The sequence below is a fragment of the Salvelinus namaycush genome, chromosome 29 (assembly GCF_016432855.1).
Source record: "Salvelinus namaycush isolate Seneca chromosome 29, SaNama_1.0, whole genome shotgun sequence".
NCBI classification, from domain to species: Eukaryota; Metazoa; Chordata; class Actinopteri; order Salmoniformes; family Salmonidae; genus Salvelinus; species Salvelinus namaycush.
In genome coordinates this window covers 12,362,646-12,386,263 of record NC_052335.1, presented here as the reverse complement: position 1 = coordinate 12,386,263, position 23,618 = coordinate 12,362,646, and the positions used below count along the sequence as shown (strand labels likewise).

At 42.4% G+C, this 23,618-nt stretch overlaps 1 protein-coding gene across 1 annotated transcript; it reads right to left on the bottom strand.

Annotated features, from left to right (window-relative positions):
* Positions 1-116: 116 nt before the first annotated feature.
* LOC120024283 (serine palmitoyltransferase 2-like) lies at positions 117-23,373 on the bottom strand. The gene is made up of 12 exons (XM_038968484.1): positions 23,134-23,373; positions 20,347-20,541; positions 19,301-19,455; positions 18,090-18,238; positions 16,684-16,808; positions 12,461-12,554; positions 11,922-12,027; positions 10,267-10,486; positions 9,560-9,686; positions 4,971-5,106; positions 4,556-4,685; positions 117-3,059 (listed from the first exon to the last, which is right to left on the bottom strand). The coding sequence occupies exons 1-12, from the start codon at positions 23,296-23,298 to the stop codon at positions 2,907-2,909; spliced, it is 1,755 nt and encodes a 584-aa protein (XP_038824412.1). The 5' UTR covers positions 23,299-23,373; the 3' UTR covers positions 117-2,906.
* Positions 23,374-23,618: the final 245 nt, after the last annotated feature.

Genomic DNA, 23,618 nt, shown 5'->3' with positions numbered 1-23,618 from the left:
TGTATATAGATAGACCTTTGTAGAAGACAAATCTAACCAAGAGCTTGAAACAAAGACTGATTTAATCTCAGCACTGTTTCCAACAGCACAGTCAACACAAACCATAGCTTCAAAAACCCCATCAAGTGGTTTATCTTCAAACATTGAACTTGCCAAGAGTAAAAGCCTACTGATAACATACAGGTGTATATGCATTTACAGAGTAGGTCAGATCACAGCTCTCTTTCCATTGCAAGTTAAACGATGTAATGTTACATCAAAGGGCTTTTAAATCTTTTCATTTAAAAAAAACCATTTACTTTGAGTCAGATAATGATTAATTTCATATGTTTATAGTATTATTGAAATCTAAACAGCCTTCCTGAGATAAATGGTCATGTTACTGGATGTCAGCAATCACATCATGCCTCAATAGAAAGGAGATGGGAACAGGATACACAGGGTGAGTCCCAAATAGCACCCTATTCCCAGTATAGTGCACCATTTTGACTAGGGCTCTGGTCAAGAGTAGTGCACTATAGGGAATATTGCCATTTGGGATGAAAACAGACTACATGGGCCCACCCAGATTTAACTAAACACAACAGACAAGTAGCAAGTTTAAAATGTTACGTCTGGACAAATTATAGACACTTTAAATCTCAGCCATAGTTGAATAAGGAGTTTGTAGTAGTGGAATGATCACAGTGCTAACCGCAGCTCTGTTCCACATATTTCTACTTCCAATACAAATAAAAATGATGTACTCACACACACTACAAACTGGATATTTGACTAAAGACAATATTATACTTGAACTGACCCATAAATTGAGCCATGGAAAGTCAAACATAACATTTAAACAAAACAAAACTAAAATTAAAACAAGTGCATTTCCAATGCCTGTCAGTAGTACTAGCACTGAAGACGTGGTCCGTCTGTTATTAAAGACACGCATACTCCATCAAAAGTGTTCCTAAAGGTTTCTTCTGCTGTCCCTGTAGAACTGTTTTGCTTCCAGGCAGAACTCTTTCACCCAACAAAGAACCCTCAAAAGAACCTTTTGGTTAAAGGTTCTGGAACCAAAAAAAAAGGTTCTACCTGGAACCAAAAAGGATTATACAGAAATAACAAAGAACCCTTTACGGTTCTTGGTTACCCCCCCCCCCAAAAAAAGGTGTAGAAAATATTTAGAGCTGCCACAGAGACATTATATTAGAAACATCTTCCACAAAATAGAGCAGATTGAAAAAAGATATGACATTTGTAATAAATAAAGGCGTAACACTTCCTGTATGTCTATGTCGTGCATTATATATAGCTCATAAGGCACTATAAATGCACTTATAATGCACTGTGAAGAGGGTATCAATAGGAAGTTTTACCAAATGAGGACATATCTGTACATCAGAGAAGCATGGCTAGGATGCATCATCTTCATACATACAGATAAACAGGTGGGTCATATTATGGCCAGCGTGTCATAGTTTACGAAGACATCAACGCTGGTTATTAACATAAGCACTTAGAAGATATACAGTTAGAGACTCAAATCACGTGGCACTTCAGTAAGGGTCAGTTTCCCGGACACAGATTAAGCCAAGAATCTCCATTCAAATCGTTTTCCAGTCCAGGACTAGCCTAAAAATCAGTGTCCGTGATACCAACCCCAATTGAAACACTTCACACGACACGTCTCTTATCAAGCTTATAGAAATGTTAAATACGCTAGAGCGTATAGACATGTTAAATACGCTAGAGCGTATAGACATGTTAAATACGCTAGAGCGTATAGACATGTTAAATACGCTAGAGCGTATAGACATGTTAAATACGCTAGAGCGTATAGACATGTTAAATACGCTAGAGCGTATAGACATGTTAAATACGCTAGAGCGTATAGACATGTTAAATACGCTAGAGCGTATAGACATGTTAAATACGCTAGAGCGTATAGACATGTTTAAGACATTTGGGCTTAAGTCATTCGAGTGCAGGCATAAACACTAAATATTAAAGGCTGAAGAATCATAGGGAAAAAAGCTGTAATATATATATATATAAGAAATATTCACAACATGGCAGCTCTTCAAAAGGGTTCTTACCCTATTCTTCTAAACAGGTGTAATATGTAGCTTACACACACACAGACAGAGCGAGAGAGAGCAAGAGCGAGAGAGGATTAGCTCTGATAATAGGTCTAAGACATTGAGATTTTACCTGTTCATTTACTGTGTAAACAGCAGATAATATCAACAATGGTCAGGGAAAAAACCCCAGTGACAATATTATAGTCTAACACACCGATCAGAGTTGAAAGTTTAATATAAAATAAGCTACACTTGACGATGTACCTCATTTGATATGAAGCCTATATGTTGCCCTACTAGTCATGAATGATATATATTATTTATTTACTTCTTTCTTGCATTATAACTTCTGCTGTTATCCTAGAAATATAATCCCTAGAACAAAATGTAGATCCCGGTTCTAGGGATTCCATTTCTCTGATTCATTAACTCCATTGGTACAACCAAACAAATTGTATATTTGAATGGCAATAGAAATCCATGTCTTGTTCTACTCTTCCTCCCCATCTTGTTATTATTGCACTAGAAGCCCCCATAATGCAGTGTGCACACGGAAAAAGGATTCAACATTTAGGTCCAACACAAAGAAATTAATTCACAATAAGTTAAGATACATTAAGACAACGATAGGGGCTTACACACTTCGAAACGAACACACACGATAGGACCTTGGTGACTTTTTTATCCCTGCCCCACTGTAGTGTAGGTCAAGAGATACTCAAATCCACTAAGTTCCACTTCTACATTTTCATTCTTTAGTCAGGGACTGATTTAGAGCCGGTGCACCAGGTAAGTGCAAAAACAAACAAACGTGCAAGTATGCCTGGTGTAGCTGGTTCAGTTAGTTATATGACAAGAAGACTTGACGTGGCTGGGCTCCAGGAGCAGACTCTCCGCAGAGGACCATGGACCCAGGGAGGAGGGGAAATCATGATGTCTGGAGTACTTCACCTGCAACACATCCCCAACCTCACCGATGGCCTCCAATGCCTGGGGGAAGAAAGGAGAGATGAGAAGATAACAACAGAAGACATTATGTTTACTACACTTGGAGTCAGAAGTGGGATTCTATTCTGAGGAAAGAGGGGAGAGGTTGAGTAGCTCACAACAGCAGCATATTGTGAGTATTAAGAACCATGAGTAATTCCTGCTGATCAGAGACTGAATGGGGAGAGGTGTGCTTCTTACACCATTGTGAGGGTTGCTGAACCATGACATTCACCTGACGAAATTGTTAGTGGAGAAAATGGAGTCTACTTGCGTAAAACTAAAACACAACTGAGAACAAAAAAAAAAAAATTGGCCTACACCACTTTCCACAAGAGACTTTCTGTGTTGCGATACCATCGGTCCGCAACCCACCTGGAAACAATTTACCTTCCTTGATTTTCTCTTTTTTCCAACACCTTCTCTGAACTTTGAGTAAAGAGGGAGAAGAGATTTCCAAAGAAGAAAAAAAGTGGCTTCATGCATTTTAACAAAGTGAAGCTGATGTGCTTTAAATGGAGCATTAAAAACAGTGTTGACATGCTCTTCCAAAAGATAAATGACTGTCCTTGGACAGACAACGCACATGCCCAAATAAAACTAAATCTGAGCTTGCTGCTCCACCATAGTTATGGCACTGTGCGGTCTTCCTTCCAAGACTCCCACACCAGGGTTCAAATAGTATTTGTGTTCTTCCAAATACTTTGAACACATAATTGAGTCTCCCTGGGATTGCCAGATGGGTGGGATGATTTTGTTGGTTCTGTTGCGCCAGGCGAGCTCAGCTTAAGTATTTGAAGAAAACAAACACTTGCTGAACCCAGGTGTTCTCTCACACCCCCGCCCCTCTAATAAAGCATGTATTGAAATGCCTTTCCTGTCCTCCATGCCTGCAACACATCAGCCCTGACAGTCAGAAGCCAGGCATGCCTGACTCACTGCTGGGAGACAGTCACACTCATCTCACTGCTGGGGTCAGTCACCGTAACTACTTTGAGGAGACGAAGACATGTGGAGGAATTCCATCAGCTATCAAAGGATGATGGTGATGTCTCAAGGGAAAAATAAAGTCTTCACCATACATTCTAACAATGCACCTACTTTTGTAACTAACCATAACCATTCCCATCAATTGGACTGAACCCAATTCTAGGACCACATAGAAACTTTGGGTACATCTCAATACTTAAATGTAGTCTCCTCACCTAGTATCCTTCCTCCTCCTTTCATCCTATACTAAGATAAAAGAGAGTTGAATAGAATATAAATAATTCTGAACACAAATCCTATTGAGTGAGACAGACTGTCTACACAAGTCTACACTTTTGAAAAAGTACCAGCGAGAGCCAGATAGAGATGGCTCCATGGAGAGAGGGAGGAGTCCTTTGACTACTCTGTACTGTGATTAGTTGACTCACTGTGTCAAGCATGTCTGGTGCATGCGTGTGTGTGTGTGTGTGTGTGTGTGTGTGTGTGTGTGTCTCTGATTGGTGACTCACCGTGTCCAGCATGTCCCTGGTGTGTGCGGCAGACACACAGAACCTGGCCCTGGACTCTATGATGGGTGTGGCAGGGAAGCCAACCACCACCGTCCCAATGTTCCTCTTCAGCATCTCCCTGCCAAACGCCCTGAGAGCGAACCAATCAGAGATCAGGATTATGGACCACGTGACCAATGTGTTAACAATCTGCTTATTCTATGGCTGGCTGGCTGACTGAGCAATGTCATGTTGATCGTGTGAGAGAAAAGTGAATATAACAGAAACAATCTGATCATGTTCACTGTGGTTATTTACTCAACAACTGGTGTTAGTTGACCAAGATGTGTGACTTGGCTGACTGATCAAACCTACTCCATCTTAGCTGAGGTTTGTGTTTTTGTAAACATCACGAACTAGCGGTTACCAGACCTACCCTATTTTGGCGGGCATGTAGAGCATCATGGGTACGACAGGAGAGTCATTGTTTCCGTAGATGATGAATCCCATCTCTCGGAGTTTCCTTCTGAAGTATATGGTATTTTCTGACAACTGCTTTAGACGCTCCGCCCCTGGAACCATTAACAACCAATTAAACCATTAGCTAATTAATCTATTAACCTGTTAAACCATTAGTGATTACAACCATTAACTAGTAAGAACATGAACAGGTAAACCACAACCATTGAAAGGACTGTGGCATTTACACACTACTTCAGCCCACAACCTTAGGCCTAACTTCCTTGTTGACTGAAAGGACGGGATACATCTAGGTGCTCAAACTCAAAAAAACAGCATCTGCCATTTCATTTTGAAACACAGAGCTGAAAACGTAAAGCATTCCAGGCTCAAGTCTGAAATGAAATTAATTTCACATAGACAGTCGTTTCCCCTGGGCCCTGGCTTTGGAATTCAAAGCCATTCTGAGAGAATTGTAGAATGATAAACGTATAGGCTGAAAAAAAAGAGAGTGATGCTATCAGGAGAAGGAATTGCGTTCCACTTGTTTGAAATTCCTTTCATATTGAGGGGCTCCCTGGTAGGAATGTCCTGTCTGTCTCCGGTCTCATCCACATATTTGATTTGATTTGAGCTTCAAACCAGAGAAAGTAATTCTGGTTGTGTTAAGGAGGTGGTTCCCTGAACCACACTCAATATGATGAGCAACCTTGCCTGAGACACTCAACACTTATTAACTCTCCAAGCGTCGAACCCCAGTCAGTCATTCTGGCACATGACACACCGGCCAAAACGTTAGCAGCCTCGATGCCACTGCTAGTTATGCAGCTATTGGCAGTGACTACACTTCAAAGGCTTGAATCTCAAACCCGCATGGAGCTGGGAACCATCGAACTGCCAATGTTACTCTTTCCTGAGAAAACTGTCAAGTGATTTAGACAAGGCCGTGAGATCAGCCATTTCCATCCATCTGCTTGTCAGAGAATGGTCTGGAGCATTGTGATGGTTTGAACATAGCTGCTAGATCAGGCTCATATTCATTGAGGACCAAACAGAAGTAAATGGACTGAAACTGAGGCCCTACAATAGGAATTGTTCATTTTCCGTTGTAAAACGTTTCCCATTGCATGCCCTAATGAATACAACCTTGCTGTACTGTGGCCCACCTGGGAGGAACTTGTCCCTATCCACTGATACCGGGTGAGATAATGTTTTCATCCCCCAATGGGTAATGTTGGGCTATAGAGTAATCTGATCCTAGACCTGTGGTTAAACACAACTTGTACCTTGGTGGGAGACGGGAGGAACCTCCCTGTTAGAGTAACAACCCTGGAGTGACCCGGACCCTCACTGGGCTATGTTGTTTGAATCTGTTTTACCACAGCTCGTTCTCTGAAGCCCTGAAGGTCAGGGGAGCCACCTAGAACTCTAACCCCCAGCGGCAGGCCGCTTTGTACCCAGATAGAAGACAAACACTTCTGCACAGACACTACGGAGCTCCAACACACAGACATCTGAAACCTATTAAAGCTCTATGTGGGGAAAGTCCATGCTACCACTTCACAGGCTTCAAATCAGTCAGAGCCCTCTGAGGGATGCAGGGGACTGTCCGGAGGTTTTAACCCAGCCTGGTGCTACTGAGAGGGGGATGTGCTCTGCTGTGTGTGTAGGAGTGACTGTCAACACAGTTGATCTCCTTAACTCCACTCCATTTAACATGCATTGCCTTTAGTTTTTGAGTGATAGTTGGTGGTCGTATCCCTTTACACTCGTACCTGTATACGGATTGAAAATGGCAGATTTGGACACTGATAAGCGCCTAAATTGGAACGCAGTGGCTTCACAGTAACATGCTATACATGACGTCAGACCTCAGGCTCCACAGCGCTGTATGGGATTGGACTGACAGCTGTTCTGAACTTGAGCACCAAATGTACACTTCACATTTCCATATCATAAAACTCATGTCATATACCGTGTCATCGTTTATGATCACCATGTTTACATGTCCAGTTACAAGACAACATGGCGTTATACACTGGGTTGTGTTGACAGTTGTCCTGAACAGAATGAATCTGTTTATTGTGTAAAAAATAGTTGCCCCGGAAACAGGCATCGGAATGCACTCACGACTCCATTCTATACGCACCAACATTAAACTGAACAAAATTCAAAAACGCAACATGTAAAGTGTCGTTTCATGTTTCATGAGCTGAAATAAAAGATCCCAGAAATGTTTCATACGCACAAAAAAGCTTATTTCAAATTAAGCACAAATTTGTTTACATCCCTGATCATGACACAGGTGCACCTTGTGCTGGGGACAAAAGGCCTCTAAAATGTGCAATTTTGTCACACAATACAATACCACAGATGTCTCAAGTTGAGGGTGGGTGCAACTGGCACGTGGACTGCAGGAATGTCCACCAGAGCTGTTGCCAGAGAATTGATTGTTCATTTCTCTACCATAAGCCTCAACCGCAGACCACGTGTAACCATGCCAGCTGAGGACCTCCCCAGTGGGTAGGCCTGGCTTCCAAGTGGGTGGTCCTATGCACTCCTAGGCCCACCCATGGCTGCGCCCTTGTCCAGTCATGTGAAATCTATAGATTAGGTCCGAATGAATTTATTTCAATTGACTGATTTCCTCATATGAACTGTAACTCAGTAAAACCTTTGAAATAGTTGCATGTTGCACTTATATTTTTGTTCAGTATACAATTTGGTACTCAGAATTGCCTAGTGAAAGCCTAACACTAAGATCGTATTTGCAAATGTAGCTAGTCATGTTGGCAATAGAACAAGCTTTCAAATTATGCCCACCCTGACCCAGACTGCGATTTATAATGGACTGTTTTTGGATTGCGTAAACAACGGTAATTGTGTAAAGGCGGTGATGCGGGGCTGTGTTCCAAACAAAACAACTACAAGTGTGCTTGATCTACTTCCTTAACGACAGAGCTAGGAGAGCAAAAAATTTAAATAAAAGAAGCACCTTATAGTTCAACATCTTTGAGTCATAAAAATGTATTGGAATTACTTAGGAACTGCGCACACTTTGGAGAGGTGGGTGGCCACTTGGAGACACCAGTTAAACCTCTCACTCAATCCCTTGTCACTGTTTTTTACCTTGTGTGACACCTACCCCAAAATTCTCCAAGAATATTCTTATCATGTTAGTGAACGCATCTTCAGTATTTTCAGATTTCGTTATCAAATGAGGCAAAAAGTACAGTAAAAAAAACGACCACTTAGATGGTCATTTTCACGTTTTCATAAATTCATAGAATGTTTGGGAATGATGCATAGTCAGGCAGTTGTGGAAATTCTATAGCAATATAGAGTGGGAAAGCGGCGTTGCGTTTAGGACAATTATTAGACACTGCAGTAAATTAAACCTAATAAAAACATCAGTCTTGTCCAGGACCAGCACGTCATAACCAATCAGAGCTACAGTAGGCCTATATGCAAATAATCCGTTTGCCTGACATCATTTTACAGGCAGTAGCAAGAGCACGACTTTAGATCATTAGAAAGCAATCGCCAAAATACACCTGAATGGATTTCTGCAAATATGAAAATACCAATATAGTCCTCTTACATTAGGGATCTTCACAATCCTATTGATCAAACAACCATGAATAGGTTGGCGCTCTCTCCCTCAGTTACCTATGCACATAAACAACAACAAGATCAACAACTAATGCTAGCCTGAGTGAGATGAGCTAAAAATCTGCTGTTATTGAACAGGGAAATGGATTCTTTCAACGTCGGCCACTTTACTTTTAGTCACCAATAAGGCTGTGTGCGTGGTTGTCTGTGTGTCTGTCGGGGTAGTCCAAACAGGAATAGTGCCATGGCAACTATATGTGCCATTCTAGAATGATTATTATCCAGACTCTCCTTTGTTTACCTTTCTCTGTTAGCCACTTAGAAATGTATTATACAGCCTTCATCACTTGGCTGTAGGTGAGTAATTGCCACTCCCTGAGTCAAAGTACAGATCAGACCAGTTTAAAGCTGGTGAGGAAAATCTATACAAACCCTACATGACATTAAGCTCCCACCTCTGAGCTATCATCTGTTGGAGAGGGCAATGACTTCGCGTGACAAGATTAACCAAGCAGCAGGGTTTAGGTCAACTCAACAGTGGGCAAAACAGCTCCTAAGCTTTCCAGGTCTATACTGCTATCTTGTGGCTACTGATGGTAATGACACTGTGGTGTCAGTTACTGCCTAATGCAAGCGAAATACCTTTTGTACTGTATAGCAGTCATCAACCCTCTGGCTTAGATTCAACACATCAAACATTTGATGATTGAATCATGTTTTTCAGTGCCAGGCAAGAACACGAGCCTATAATAAAAATAAGCGTTTTGTCACACCCGTGGTATACCACGGCCGTCAGCCAATCAGCATTCAACGCTTGAACTACCCAGTTTATAACACCCTGTAGCTCTCCAGGACCAGAGATGAAAAGACCTACCTAAACGGATACTAAACTAGTTTTCAATCAACAACACAGTGTGGTCCCAGCTGAAGTGGAGGCTTGCTGTGTAAACTCACCCAGAGTGGTGTCGTCCTCTCCCATGATGATCTTCATAGAGGTGATGATCTGTTGTGACACGGGAGGGGACATGGCCGTGGCATAGATTGAACTGTGGGAGTGGGACCGCAGGTAGTCTATCAACTCCTATGGGGGAGAGATACAATAAAACACCATTGTCAATATAAAATGGGTTTTATAGTTACAATAATACTACATAAAGGTCGAACTTCAGATCGTGAAAGTCTCAAATTTCTTTACAAGTCTCCTATTGATGTGAAAGCATGATATATGTGACAATCTGAGTTAGGATCTCAAGATAGGATTCAGCCCTTAGAGAATTTCCCACATCATGGGGCAATGATAAAACCAGTTTGTCTTGTTGATGACTAAACCTCCACACCTAAAACTGTCCCAGTAAACTGTATCAGAAACCATCCCGGAAATCTTAAAGGTCAATATAAATATGATGTCCCATGTCAGTGCCTGTTATCTATACACACACACCTAGCTTTGTTGTAATGGAATGTTTTAGAACATTTACTGCCCTGAACATAGCTTTGGGGACCTTGGTACCCTGCCAAGAACATTTCTCCTAACCCGTGACCCTTTGGAGAGAGTCACACGTTGCCCTACTTCCTAGTCTTGTATTCACTCTGTTACCAGAATTGGCAGATGTGAAGACAGCAGGAAATCAAGGTTGCTTTAGAGCAGACAACAAACTCACCCTCTTCCCTCCGATGTACCCTCCAGCAGCACCAAAGCTCTTCGTGAATGTTCCCATCATGATGTCAACGTCTTTGGGGTCCAGACCAAAGTAGTCCACCACCCCTCCACCTCGTGGTCCGAGAGCTCCGATGCTATGGGCCTCATCCAGGTACAGATAGGCCTTATAATGCTTCTTCAGGGCTATCACCTCAGGCAGACGTACTATAGAGCCCTCCATACTGGGGAAGGAGGAGAATGGTGAGAGGTGGAGGGAGGAGAGAGAGAGACACACACACGTTCAAGACTAACACATGCACACTAAAACGATGGGTCAGTTAACTGTACTTTTCACCTTATGTTAATTCACCTACAAAGACGGATGATTAGTTCACCCTAGGTATAATCTCTAAACAATGTACTGTACACTCAGTGGGCAGTTTATTAGGTATACCCATTTGGTACTGGGTCAGACCCCCCTTTGCCTCCAGAACAGCCTGAATTATTTTCCTAACGTGTGCCAGGATGTTTATTCCCCACACCATTACACCACCGCTACGAGGCTGTACCGTTTACATCAGGCAGGATGGGGCCATTGACTCATGCTGCTTACGCCAAATCCTGACTGCCATCAGCATGACGCAACAGGAACTGGGATTTGTCGGACCAGGCAATATTTTTCCACTCCTCAATTGTCCAGTGTTGGTCATCGTGTGCCCACTGGAGCCGCCGCTTCTTGTTTTTAGCTGATAGGAGTGGAACCCTGTGTGATCATCTGCTGCAATGTCCATCCGTGACAAGAATCAACGAGTTGTACATTCTGAGATGCCGTTCTGCACACCACTGTTGTACTGCCCCGTTATTTGCCTGTTTGTGGCCCGCCTGTTAGCTTGCACGATTCTTGCCATTCTCCTTCAACCTCTCATCAACGAGCTGTTTTTGCCCACAGGACTGCCGCTGACTGAATGTTTTTTGGTTTGTCGCACCATTCTCAGTAAACCCTAGACACTGTCGTGCATGAAAAGCCCAGGTTGCCGTTTCTGAGATACTGGAACCGGTGCGCCTGGCGCAGACTATCATACCACGCTTAAAGTCACTTGTTCTAACGTTCAATGGAACAGTAACTGAATGCCTCCATGCCTGCTTTATACACCAAGCCTCGGCCACAATGACTCCGTCTGTAGGAACGGCGTGGTGTACCAAATAAATGAGCCACTGAGTGTATCTTATTTGCAGCTCCTTGATCTTTGTTTGCAGTGGGAAGACAATGACTGTTTATCTTAAGTTCCCTACGGGTGTGTCAGACCATTTTAACTACACATTAGTGAATTATATTGATTAGGGAGAGGCAGCTTTACTAACAACCATATTGATCATTATGGATTGGTTGACTTTTTACGGTAAGTACCTTACGAAGAACTCAAGCCACACACTTTTTATGTCCACTTCTACGCAAAGTCTGAATGCACTGCAGTATGATTCACTCTACATCAATCAATTCTGGGTGCTAGAAAGAGCGTATCCGCATAAATCGCTTTGATTCATTTCACCAGTTTTTTTATTTTTTATTTATTTTATAAATATAACATGCCTCCACAAAATCCATCTTGCCCTACATATGATAGTTCAAAGGGTTAGAATCTGTTAGTCTTTCAAAAAAAAAAAAAGGTAGACTACCTGTAGATTCCCTCGACCAGAATGAGCATCTTCTTCCAGGGCCTGTGTGTTCTGGGCTGGCCGTGAACAATGGCATCTCTCAACAGCTTCTCTAGACTCACCATATCTGGGAACGGAGACCGACAGAACGGTGTTAGAGAAGACTAGGGCATAGACAGGGTGTGAATAATGCAGCCAGGAATACCTGAACGTTTTTTGGACGTTCAACAATGCTACATTGTATCCATGATAAGACAACCAACTGACTAACACAGACTGGCACCCAGTCTCAGAGCAGTCGAAAACAAAAACGCTGGCATGAAAAGGAGCAGACTATCGGTAACGGTTCTAATACGTGACACACCTAACTGATTACAAAGGGAGGAACAGTAGATGATGTAGCGGTAAACGTGTGTGACGGGTGTCGCTAACGGGCACTACTGTGCAAGGTAAAACCGACACCAAAGCACAGAGCCTTTGTGGAATTCTTAGTGTCTAGTTTCCCCCAGTGTGTAGTGGCCTTGGGGGTAGTTGAGTGGAACTAGTTTTAGTATACTCACTGTTGTGTTTGAAGACGCGGATGGTGGCGCCAGAGAGGCGCGCCCCCAACACCAGAGAGGCATGGTTCAACTCATCACTCAGAATCAAACAGCCCTGGAAATGACAAATTAATTTACAGAAAGTATTTCATACAACATATTCAAACTTGCCCCTTACAGAGCGATGGAGGACATTCAATGGCATAGACTCCTTATAGGAGCCATTGTCTTAAATCAAGTAACTCATATAATATATTACACCGAACAGCCCTAGAATGACTTAATATTAATCAAATGTATTTACATAGTATTACAATATACTGAAGAACTAAAGTGGTATACAGGACAGCTTCCCTGAAGGGGTTGGCTTTACAGACAGTCTCACAGTCAGTGACACCTCAGCCATCACATGACACCACACACCGTTGCATAGTTACCTCAGGACAGGTTACACAATTTAATCATCTAGTGAATGAATGATTGAGCAGAATGAGCTCATTATTCAATGACGCAATTTACAAGAAGAAGCGAGGAAAGGAGGAAAAACGAGAGAGAGAGAGACCGACTGGGTTTAAGAATTCTGGATCTTTACCTCCTCTCTAACTAGTGGTTCCGATGTCCGTCAGGACAGGAAATGTGTGTTTTTACTCTCACGAGGACGACCATGTGTGTGTAAGAGAGGGTATAACACATGCTATTTACACGCTCAAATGCCCATGTGGGCTTGTTCACATTGGTCAGACAAAACGCTCACTCAAATGAAGAGTAGCTGAAAACAAAACAGCTATCCGCACCAAAAATACGGACTGTGCGATCGCGCGACACTACGTCCCAGGATGGGAGACCAAATGCTGCTGGAAGTGGTGTTGGAGGGCCAGTAGGAGGCACTCTTTCCTCTGGTCCAAAAATAAATAAATAATAATATCCCAATGCTCCAGGGCAGTGAATGGGGACATTGCCTTATGTAGGGTGCGGTCTTTAAGATGGGACGTTAAACAGGTGTCCTGACTCTCTGTGGTCACTAAAAATCCCATGGCACTTATCATAAGAATAGGGGTGTTAACCCCGGGGTCCTGGCTAAATTCCCAAACTGGCCCCCATACCATCATGGCCATCTAATCATCCCCAGCTACCCTTCCAATTGCCAATCACGGTGCAGTCTCAACCTTGAAATTCTGGGTAATTGAGACGGTTTCTCTTTCCTCCAGAGGAGGCAATTGTTACAGAGAGAGGCACTTTGGATCGACTGCTTAGATTGCGTCGAGCAAAAGGGTCTGAATGAACAGCTCTCCCTCATCTTTTTTAGTAAAGACGTTTTTCTTTGTTTACTTCGCCGTCTTTTGTTACTCAAGTGGAATGCATGTGTAGGAATCTTGAATCAATCATACTATTGTTTGAACAACTTGTGTCGTTGCTGTTACTACTGACATGTTTGATTGACATGACGAGCGGGACACTCCCCTGCGAGGTGATATAGATGCCTCCCTATATCCTTCTCAAGGCTCTGATGAAGGGGATTCATGGCAAAACGTGAGCCTATTGTTTGTTTGTCCCGTTAATAAATACATCAGCTTTACACAGAAACAGAGTGCTCATCTTTCTTTAGTCTCCCGAAAAGTCACAGTTAAAGTACCCTGAGGTCATTTAAATTTACTTTCTGTTAAAACACACACACACAGAGCGAGAGAGTGAATGTGTCTGACACAGAGCACTTCCTACATTACACATTGTAGTCATTTAGCAGACGCTCTTATCCAGAGAGACTTAAAGTTAGTGTATTCATCTTAAGATAGCTAGGTGGGACAACCACTTATCACAGGCATATAAAGTACATTTTTCCTCAATAACGTAGTTATGAGTAGAGTCAGAGCAAGGAGCAAGGGTTCGGCGATGTCAACCTTTGTCCGATGATGATTGTGTACCATTAATCAGTGATATACGATTCCATCGCCCCCATTGGCCATTTCAATACATTCAAAAACTCAAACATAACCAAAAAGCTCTGCTAAAACGACAGTTAGGCTGTAGCGCGAAATCAAATTTAACTGGACAAATCATGGTGAAATATAATGTTGTTGAAAGCCTGGGAAGAGGCTAAGTACAGGCAATAGCAAATGTTTTCAAATATTCCTTTCTGGTGGAAAAGCAGAACGGGTGTGTGTGTGCGTGGCACGCACATGATGGAGCAGTGAGTCTGATGAGTTACAGTCTTACTGTAGCGAGTTAAGTTATACATCATGGGCTTTATTTGCCTCAAAATAATAGAACAATGAATACTTGTTTGTGCCATCTCTCATAAAGCTGTGATTGAGAAGCCTATGACTAGGCTATAGACCTTCATTCTTGAAAGCCACAACAACTTTAGGGCAACACCTTCATAGCCTAGAATATTTGGGAAATAAGCTACTGTTCATAACTTTAAGTTGTCTTAAGGCTTTTATGATAGGCCTAGTAGGAGATGCAGCTGAAGCCGGAAGTTTACATACACCTTAGCCAAATACATTTAAAAACTCAGTTGTTCACAATTCCTAACATTTAATCGAAGTAAAAATTCCCTGTCTTAATCCTATAGAACATTTGTGTGCAGAACTGAAAAAGCGTGTGCGAGCAAGGAGGCCTACAAACCTGACTCAGTTACACCAGCTCTGTCAGGAGGAATGGGCCAAAATTCACCCAACTTTTTGTGGGAAGCTTGTGGAAGGCTACCCGAAACGTTTGACCCAAGTTAAACAATTTAAAGGCAATGCTACCAAATACTAATTGAGTGTATGTAAACTTCTGACCCACTGGGAATGTGATGAAAGAAATAAAAGTTGAAATAAATAATTCTCTACTATTATTCTGACATTTCACATTCTAAAATAAAGTGGTGATCCTAACTGACCTAAAACAGGGAATTTTTACTAGGATTAAATGTCAGGAATTGTGAAAAACTGAGATTAAATATATTTGGCTATGGTGTATGTAAATTTCCGACTTCAACTGTATCTTGGGTACTGCCCTGCAATCCGAGACTCCGTTTTTTACTGAGCAGCGCCAGTCAAGTTCAAATAGGCTAAACTATTGTCTGTCACATCACAAAGTCGCCACCATCAACAATGGCTGTCAATCATCGTTGATCGACGATGCTATCATAACGTCGCCCGACCCTACTTCCTATGCTACTACCCTCAGGGCCATTGGTGTCGTCAGGCATTATGACAATTGACTACCCCGTATCTCAATGTTTTGAGAACACATGGAGGAAACTAGATTGTTTTGGAATGGCGTTAACCCTTTAAGACCAACGTACAACTGGTGAATGAAAACATAACATGTTTTCACCACCAAAAGGAAATACGCTGTGTGCCCAACAGCGATCATTTCAGGGAAGTAAAGGTTACTTTAATACATTGACTTACAGAAAGTGAGAGGAAAGAGTGAGAGAGAAAGTGAGATCGAGAGAAAGGCACACACACACACTCACAGAGAGACACACACAGAGACAGTTCGACGGATAAAAGTGATACATAAGCTAGGTTTACATCCAATTGGCGACAGATTTTCATGCAAATATCCTACAATCCGCATAAAGAAATATGCACGTTTCAACCCTACTGATAGTTTTGTCACAAAAACTGTTGCGTTAATTAGCAACTGTGTCTACTCCGGCCTTGGCAACTTCACTCTAGCCAACAGTTTGCAGATACAGTGCAGATAGGCTGTGAGCGGATAGGCTGTGAGCGGATAGGCTGTGAGCGGATAGGCTGTGAGCGGATAGGCTGTGAGCGGATAGGCTGTGAGCGGATAGGCTGTGAGCGGATAGGCTGTGAGCGGATAGGCTGTGAGCGTAGTCTACATGATGAGATTATTATGGAAAAGCATCAATCATCATGTCACCAGAATCAGACCCTCGATATTTATTGGAAAGGAGCATCAAGCTCATCACCTTGCACTTTCACCTCCCTGTGAAGTTCATCATATATTTAATCTGTAGCCTAATAAACTGCATGCTTTCCTGAATCGTAGTAAGCGTACTACACACCAGATCGCGTGACTCAAAGTTTACTTCGATATGATGGTCATTAAATAAATATTTGAGCATGAAGGCGCTTCCATCGCTATTTCTCGCATAATTCATGTTACCGACATAAAAAGAGTGTACCAAAACTTCCATCACACCTTGTGTTTTTTATATGGTAGTACTTTACTTGCATTAAAACTGTGGATGGAAATGTGGCGAGGCATTCCAGCCGAATTCCTACCTTCCCAGCGAGAGCAGGAATGTTCATGGAGTTGGTAGCGAAGCCCATCCCAAACGCCATGGATGACTCCACCCCCAGGAACCTAGCAACCAACTGCTCCAACTCCTCATGGATGTCCAGGTTACCTGGAGACAGCAGAACATGTCAATAGAATAAGGCCTTACTTTAAAAAGGTAAACTCAGCTAAATGACATTGCCACCAGCAGCACCGCAGACATTGAGATAAGCGAGATGCAAGACTTCGCTCTCACACAGTATCTACGCATGTGCACAGGTTCACAGCGTGGTAGCCAGGGCACCAAAACAGAGGAGAAGTTGAGCCTCCCACTTTGAAATTGACCCCCTATGCTGTTTACTCACTGCATCTACATCATATCGCTGAGTCTATGAACAAGTGTTCATGTCAACGTAAAGTGCATGATATCAATAAAGATGCACAAACATAACTATCCATATCAGTAACAGTGATGATCTATGGGTGTTTTCACACTTGGTCCCTTTCAGACAATTTTTGTGCAGTGTGTACACTTCAAAAGGAACTCGGATCACTCAAAAGAGTCCTTGAACCGAACTGAGACCATCTCGGAGGTGGTCGGATGTCAGTTTGCGGTCCGATTCCCTTTTTAGGGCAATGTGAACGCAAAGCTCTCCAGAGTCGCTTGTCATTATTCCCACACCACACACTAGACTAATGCAACACCGTTTCCCCTCCCATGAACCTTCTCATTGGTGCCACAAAAGAGAGAAGATGATGTGCAAGTTCAAGGGGGAGAGAAAAAAAAAAGTATGCTGTTTTTGGATATTGATTAGCGGATATATTCAAGGATGCACAGAAATTCCAAAATACGTGTGGTTTTTAGTTCAGATTATTGGTCTCCTCCCCTTCATCTACACTGACTGAAGTGGATTTAACAAATTACATCAATAAGGGATCATAGCTTTCCCCTGGTCAGACGGTCATGGAAAGAGCAGGTGTTCCTAATGTTTTGTACACTCAGTGTATATCCAACATGTCATTATATTCGGTGCGCTGTCATTGTGTGGTACATAATAACAGATGACGTGCCTTTTGTTTCCTTGTTTCTTTAAAAATGACAAAACCACAAAGAATACGGGAGAAACAAGACCGACAACAAAATGAGCGGAGCAGCTTGTCTGTACTAGTGCATGTTTCATATGTGTGCTTCGTTTTAGATAGCATATGCCATTTAGCAGACGCTTTTATCCAAAGTGACTTACAGACATGCGTGAAAAGACTGTGTTCGGGCGGTATCGGGAATCGAACCCACCATACAGCCATTGCAAGGGCCATGCTATACCTGAGCTACAGAGGTCCACAGATATGAGTGTATCAAAGCAAATGTCCCTTTTCCCCCCACAAGAAGGTTATTATAACCATGTCTTACCCATCTCAGAGCGGGTGCTGCCCACTCCCACACCGTACTTGTGTGTCGACCCTGTGGCACTGTCAGCACACCTCCCAGTGTTCTCAGCAAAGCCCAGGTAGTTATAAGAACCCATGTTGATCACGTCTTTCACCACCTTGCCTGTGTGTCTGGCAGACAAAGACAACTTTGAGAAACTCTGACAAGACATGGGCGGAAGTATTAAACAAACCAGTGTCAAAAAGAGAACATACCCATGACAATATGAAGGGTTTTCCTTTGTTTTATACAGTACTTCTCATTTTTGCCAGGCAGCTAAATGAAATACCTTACTGGCTAAACGTGTTTGAATAGGTTTGGTTTTTAACTGCATCTTGACGTGATGGGTTCCCGAACACTTACATTTGGTTGTGAAAATAAGCTCATAAATCAAATGGGGCCTAGCTAAGAGTGAAAGAGGTCAACCATTAACACACAATAACATGTGCTAAATACAGTTGGTGGTTTCTATTCAGCACATTTGTCCCGACAGTCTCCCCTCACAAAAAGCAAAAAATATATATATATCTATTTTGATCTTTTTTTTCCCATTAGTCTTTTGATATGGTCCTAAAATGTTTGGCATTTCAGCAGTCAAGTTAAAATACTCTTCCAAGAAGCAATGTGTCACCAGTGAAACTTACCAAAAAATATAGTTTTTGAGTGGATTTGCCCTTTAAGTAAGACAACGACCTGAAGGGTGATAGAGGGGGCATGATAGAGCCATGCCTTCCATGACATAGGTAGGTAAGGACACCAACATTTTGTTCTTCTATCCTTGTCGGGACCTAAAATGTATTTCCATTCAAAATCCTATTTTCCCTAACTCTAAACCTTAACCAGTAACCCAACCCATAAGCACTATTCTTCCTCTTACCCTAACCATAATTCTAACCCTAATTGTACTCCTAATTGTAACCCTAAACCTAAGCTTAAAATAGCCTTTATCCTCAAGGGGATGTGGGAAATGTCCCCACAAGGGAGAATTTTCCTTGTTTTACTTTTGTGGGATTTTAGGTCCCCACAAGGATAGAAGAACCAACCCATCCATCCACACACATCTTGTCTCCCCGAGCTACTCCCATGATTTTCTAGCGCTGGGCCCTAGGCTACAGCGCCAAACAAATAGTCTCGTAGTAGCCCCCACACACTATAAGTAAGCCCTGTTAGGGATGTTAGGGTGCGCAACTCACTCGAAGGTCCAGTTGTAGTCTTTGGAGGTTCTCTCCACCAGGTCCATCTTGGCTCCAGGGACACTGCAGATAGGCCTGTTCCAGTTGTCACGGATACGCATGTATAGATTCCTGGTGTAGAAGTTCTCAAAGTCCTGGTACAGCGGAACAAAGTCCTACAACACAGACAGAGAGAGCGAGAGAGATCACTGTCAGACGTTAGGATGATTAGCTAGGTCTGGAACAATGCAAGTGCACAGGTGTGTCTTTCATTCACGCTTTCAGAGAGCTCGTTTGACATAGCTTACGCTTGCACTGAGCATTGCCGTTTACAAATAACAGGTTTGGGAAACGCTTACTCTGTTCTATAACCTTCCTTGAGTAATTGTTAGGACATAACGGTTGCACTGAGCATAATGGTCGTGAAAAAGCTCTTGTGGAATCTGCCTTGAGTTAGCTTTTTCACACATTCCTGTGTTACATGGCAACATTTCCTTTCGTAGGATAGCCGGAAGAAAAGTCATGTCCGTCGGGTGATTGGTTGAGCATTCTTGGGTGCGTGACATCACTCAGAGCCCTTACCAGAACACAAAACAGGGCAGACAATTTCTCTCGGTTGAGATCTGAAACCAGTAGTAACCACCAACTTCAATGAAGTTAAAATTGAAAGCTGTCTAATATTACCACATCCGAATAAGATTGTGGCCAAGGAGACACACCTTATTCACACAGCGCTTGAGTAAATATTAGAATTGTAATAGTTGGGTCTACATCAAAGTAACGAATCCAGTAAAAGCCAGTTAGGGTGGGAGCAGAGTGAGAGTGGTGAGAAGGGAGTCTGTAGAAGTTATCCCTAACCACTGATACAGGGTCAGATCTTAATTAGGTTAGGATTGGGGGGTGGGCCGGTGAGGTAATCTGATCCCAGATCAGTGGTTAGTGGCAAATACTTTATTCTTTAGAAAAATACAGACAAACAAAATGTATAGAGAGTCTGGATATGAGCGTCTGCTAAATGACCAAAATGCAACAGTAAATATAACATAAGTAGTGTCTGCATCTCTTACCTTCTGTTCATCCCTCTCACTGGCCACGTGGCATTTCTCGACGCCCCAGTTCCGCAGGAAGTCTCTGAGGTACCCGAAGATGGTGAGGATGCCGTAGCCCACGTAGGTGAGAACCGCCACAAGCAGAGGAGTCTCCTCAAACTGCTCCACAAACGGCTTGTTGTACAGGCTGGCGTTACGCACAGCATGGTTGTTCTGGAGAAGAAGAAATACACGGACAAACAGAAGACGGTGGTGTTACTTACTCAAAGTGATTTTGTGTTGATCTTTGCATGAAATTCGGTTAACGCCAAACAAGGTGACACGGAACCACCATTGTTTTTGGGGTAGGCCTAGTTGTTGCTTAGCAAACCGTACCCTAATGGCAGTTGAAGTTACTTCTGTCCCATGGGTGACAGCCAAGGTGAGAAAAATATTAACGAGTGACATCTGAGTGAACTTATCATCTCTTTGATTACATAGGCCAGGGATAGACTTTAGTGTGATTTGTGAGAGTGAACATTTAAAAAAGGTGTTTAGCTTGGCTTCCAGATCAAGAGAGAGTCTAACAACAACATTTAAGAGGCTTGTCGAGCATTTCTATGGACATTAAAACAACTCAGTGGGAAACATGAGGAAAAATAGGCCCAAGTCTTCTTTATTCAGAGATCGTTTGTTAAAAACACAGGGACAAAAACAGACCAAGACCATTTCAAGTTATATATATATATGTTCCCCCCGTAAAAAGCCAGATCACACAGCCCCTAGGCTCAGAGGGTTATCCATAGGTTTCCAATTAGGCTGAGCTGAACTGTGCCTTATTGTCCTGAAAACTATACTCTGAAATCAAATGACCTGAAGTCAGTCAGCCTCGTCCCCCATTAAACCCCTGGCTGCTTAGCAACCACACGTGACCCAGTCATGCCCCTCTCTGAAATACCTTTGTGGTGTATGTGTTTGCACACGTACAGGCTGTGCTCAACTGAGCTCAGAACTGGTCAAACCGGCTACCAGGTCAGTCTCCCACAGGGAACAAACATGAGGAAATAGCCCTCTAACCAACATACACCCTGAGGTCTGACGGCTAACAACTAGACCTTTAAGCTAACTGAAATGCACAGACAGACAGAGACAGACAGAGAGACAGACAGACACAGAGACAGACAGACAGACACAGAGATAGACAGACAGACACAGAGAGTTGCTTCAGTTTAAAGTGAAAAATGCCTTTCAGAGAAAGCAGTTAGTGTCCTAGGCCCTACGTCCACTACCACAGACTACTAAAAACAGACAGATCTTATTTGAGCACCATTTATAGCTGTGCATTAGCAACGGTCCTAAGACCAACTGTCATGTGAGAAGAGACTGCTTTGAACCTGGGGTGGAAACTGCAAATGTAGCCTACAGTACAGTATGTGGGCCGTTGCACCACAAAAAGCACAAGAGGATTTCAACATCCACCATCTCAAATTGTTCTGAAATCGTTTCTGTTGTTAGAAACAGATAAGATTAGCATTACTGCAACATTATTTTGTCTCTGAGAAATTAAGCTAATTGACTGCACCCAAATTTGACATTTTAATTTAGAGGATTCATATAATATTCAATAAATATAATACCTGACATACAATTTGACGTTTTTTTTTAACAATGAGTTAGAAACAAGGAATCCAAAGACATCGTCAAAAGAAATCGACTTGCATTGGATTTGTGCCACAAACGCTTAAAAGTTAGCTTTTTAAACAGTGTCCAGGTAAACAAAACCAAAGCGTAGGTTGCTGTCATACCTTGTCCATAAACTGCTTACAGGGTAAGGAAACCAATGTCATTTTGGAATTTGGGTGAACTATCCTGATAACAAATATCACCTAAAAGTAGAAACAGCACCATTTAGTGGTCAGAACCAGGTAATATCAGGATATAGGATGGGACACAAACCTAACAACTTCAATGACTCATTTGTCTCAACTGCCACCATGTCCCTCTCTTCCATATCTTTCTCCTCAGAGACATTCCTGCACTGCCAGGGCCCACTCCCATAGCCAGCAGCCATTCTCCCCAGGTGCAGCCTTGTGTGCTGCCCGGGGAGGGGTGTGTGTGTTTTTCTGGGAGACAAAGTACTCCTGTCTAGTTGTTACACAACAAAAGCTCTGCCTCCCCATGCTGACTGGTATTCTCCATAGTAGTGTCAGTGTAAACAGAGACCAGCCCTTCTACAATCTCTCTCTCACACACACACACACACACACACACACACACACACACACACACACACACACACACACACACACACACACACACACACCACACACACACACGAGTTATCGCTAAGTGCTGTACTAATACACACATACCAGTATTATCACGTCATCAGGTAGAAAAAAACATAGGTGTTTTGAGTTTAAAAGAGTGAATTTATGATGTCAATGATTAGTTTAAAAATGGCTTTTGGGAAAACTAAATAAAACCAATGTTCAAAATTAGTCAAGGATGTGGTCGATTGTGTACTGTAAACTTTCATATTCACTTTCATCAATGAAACATAGCCTAATCATAGGCTGCTATCTGACAACACCCATAACCTATCCCTCAGTACACACAAATTCTGAGGCTTGATAATTTAGTAAGAAAACATCCACCCTATCAAACTTATAATAATACAACTACGACTAGGTAATAAAAACTCCAAAATGTAGCTAATTTTTTAACTGTTTGATACTTCGTTGGGCTGTGGTTTTTCAATTCAATTGTATACAAAGGCAAGTGTTTCTTCCCTATTCCTATGTAGCGTTGACGGGTGGGCCTCACCTTCTCACTCGGGCGCCGATACTTCTTCTGTTGCGGTTGTTGGAACAAACAATGATTCTTCACGAAACCGTTCCTTCCCGAAGATTTTTTACCGTTTGCGGTCCGGTGGCAAACATCTCCATTTATCAACTTATTCGCCGAGCTCTCAGTCATACTTGGTGGCATTTATTCGCTTGAATATCCCGGTTGTATACTTGTTCACCCAGGGACTCTTCTCTTCTCCGTTAATGCCGGCACTAGCATTCTGCCAGCAGCACAAACAACAACGTCACATTCGTATGGTAATGAAGAAGCCTTCAAAATAAAAGACCGCATTTCAAAACATTGCAAAGTGGATAACTCATTCAAAAGACATTGAATTTTAATCAAAGGCCACTTTTATTGTGCTAACAAGAAAATCCAATAAGTAATTTATGAAGAAAAAATGTATTAAGACCAATAATGAAAAAATACAATGTTGACACTGGTATGTTGAGAATATTGGG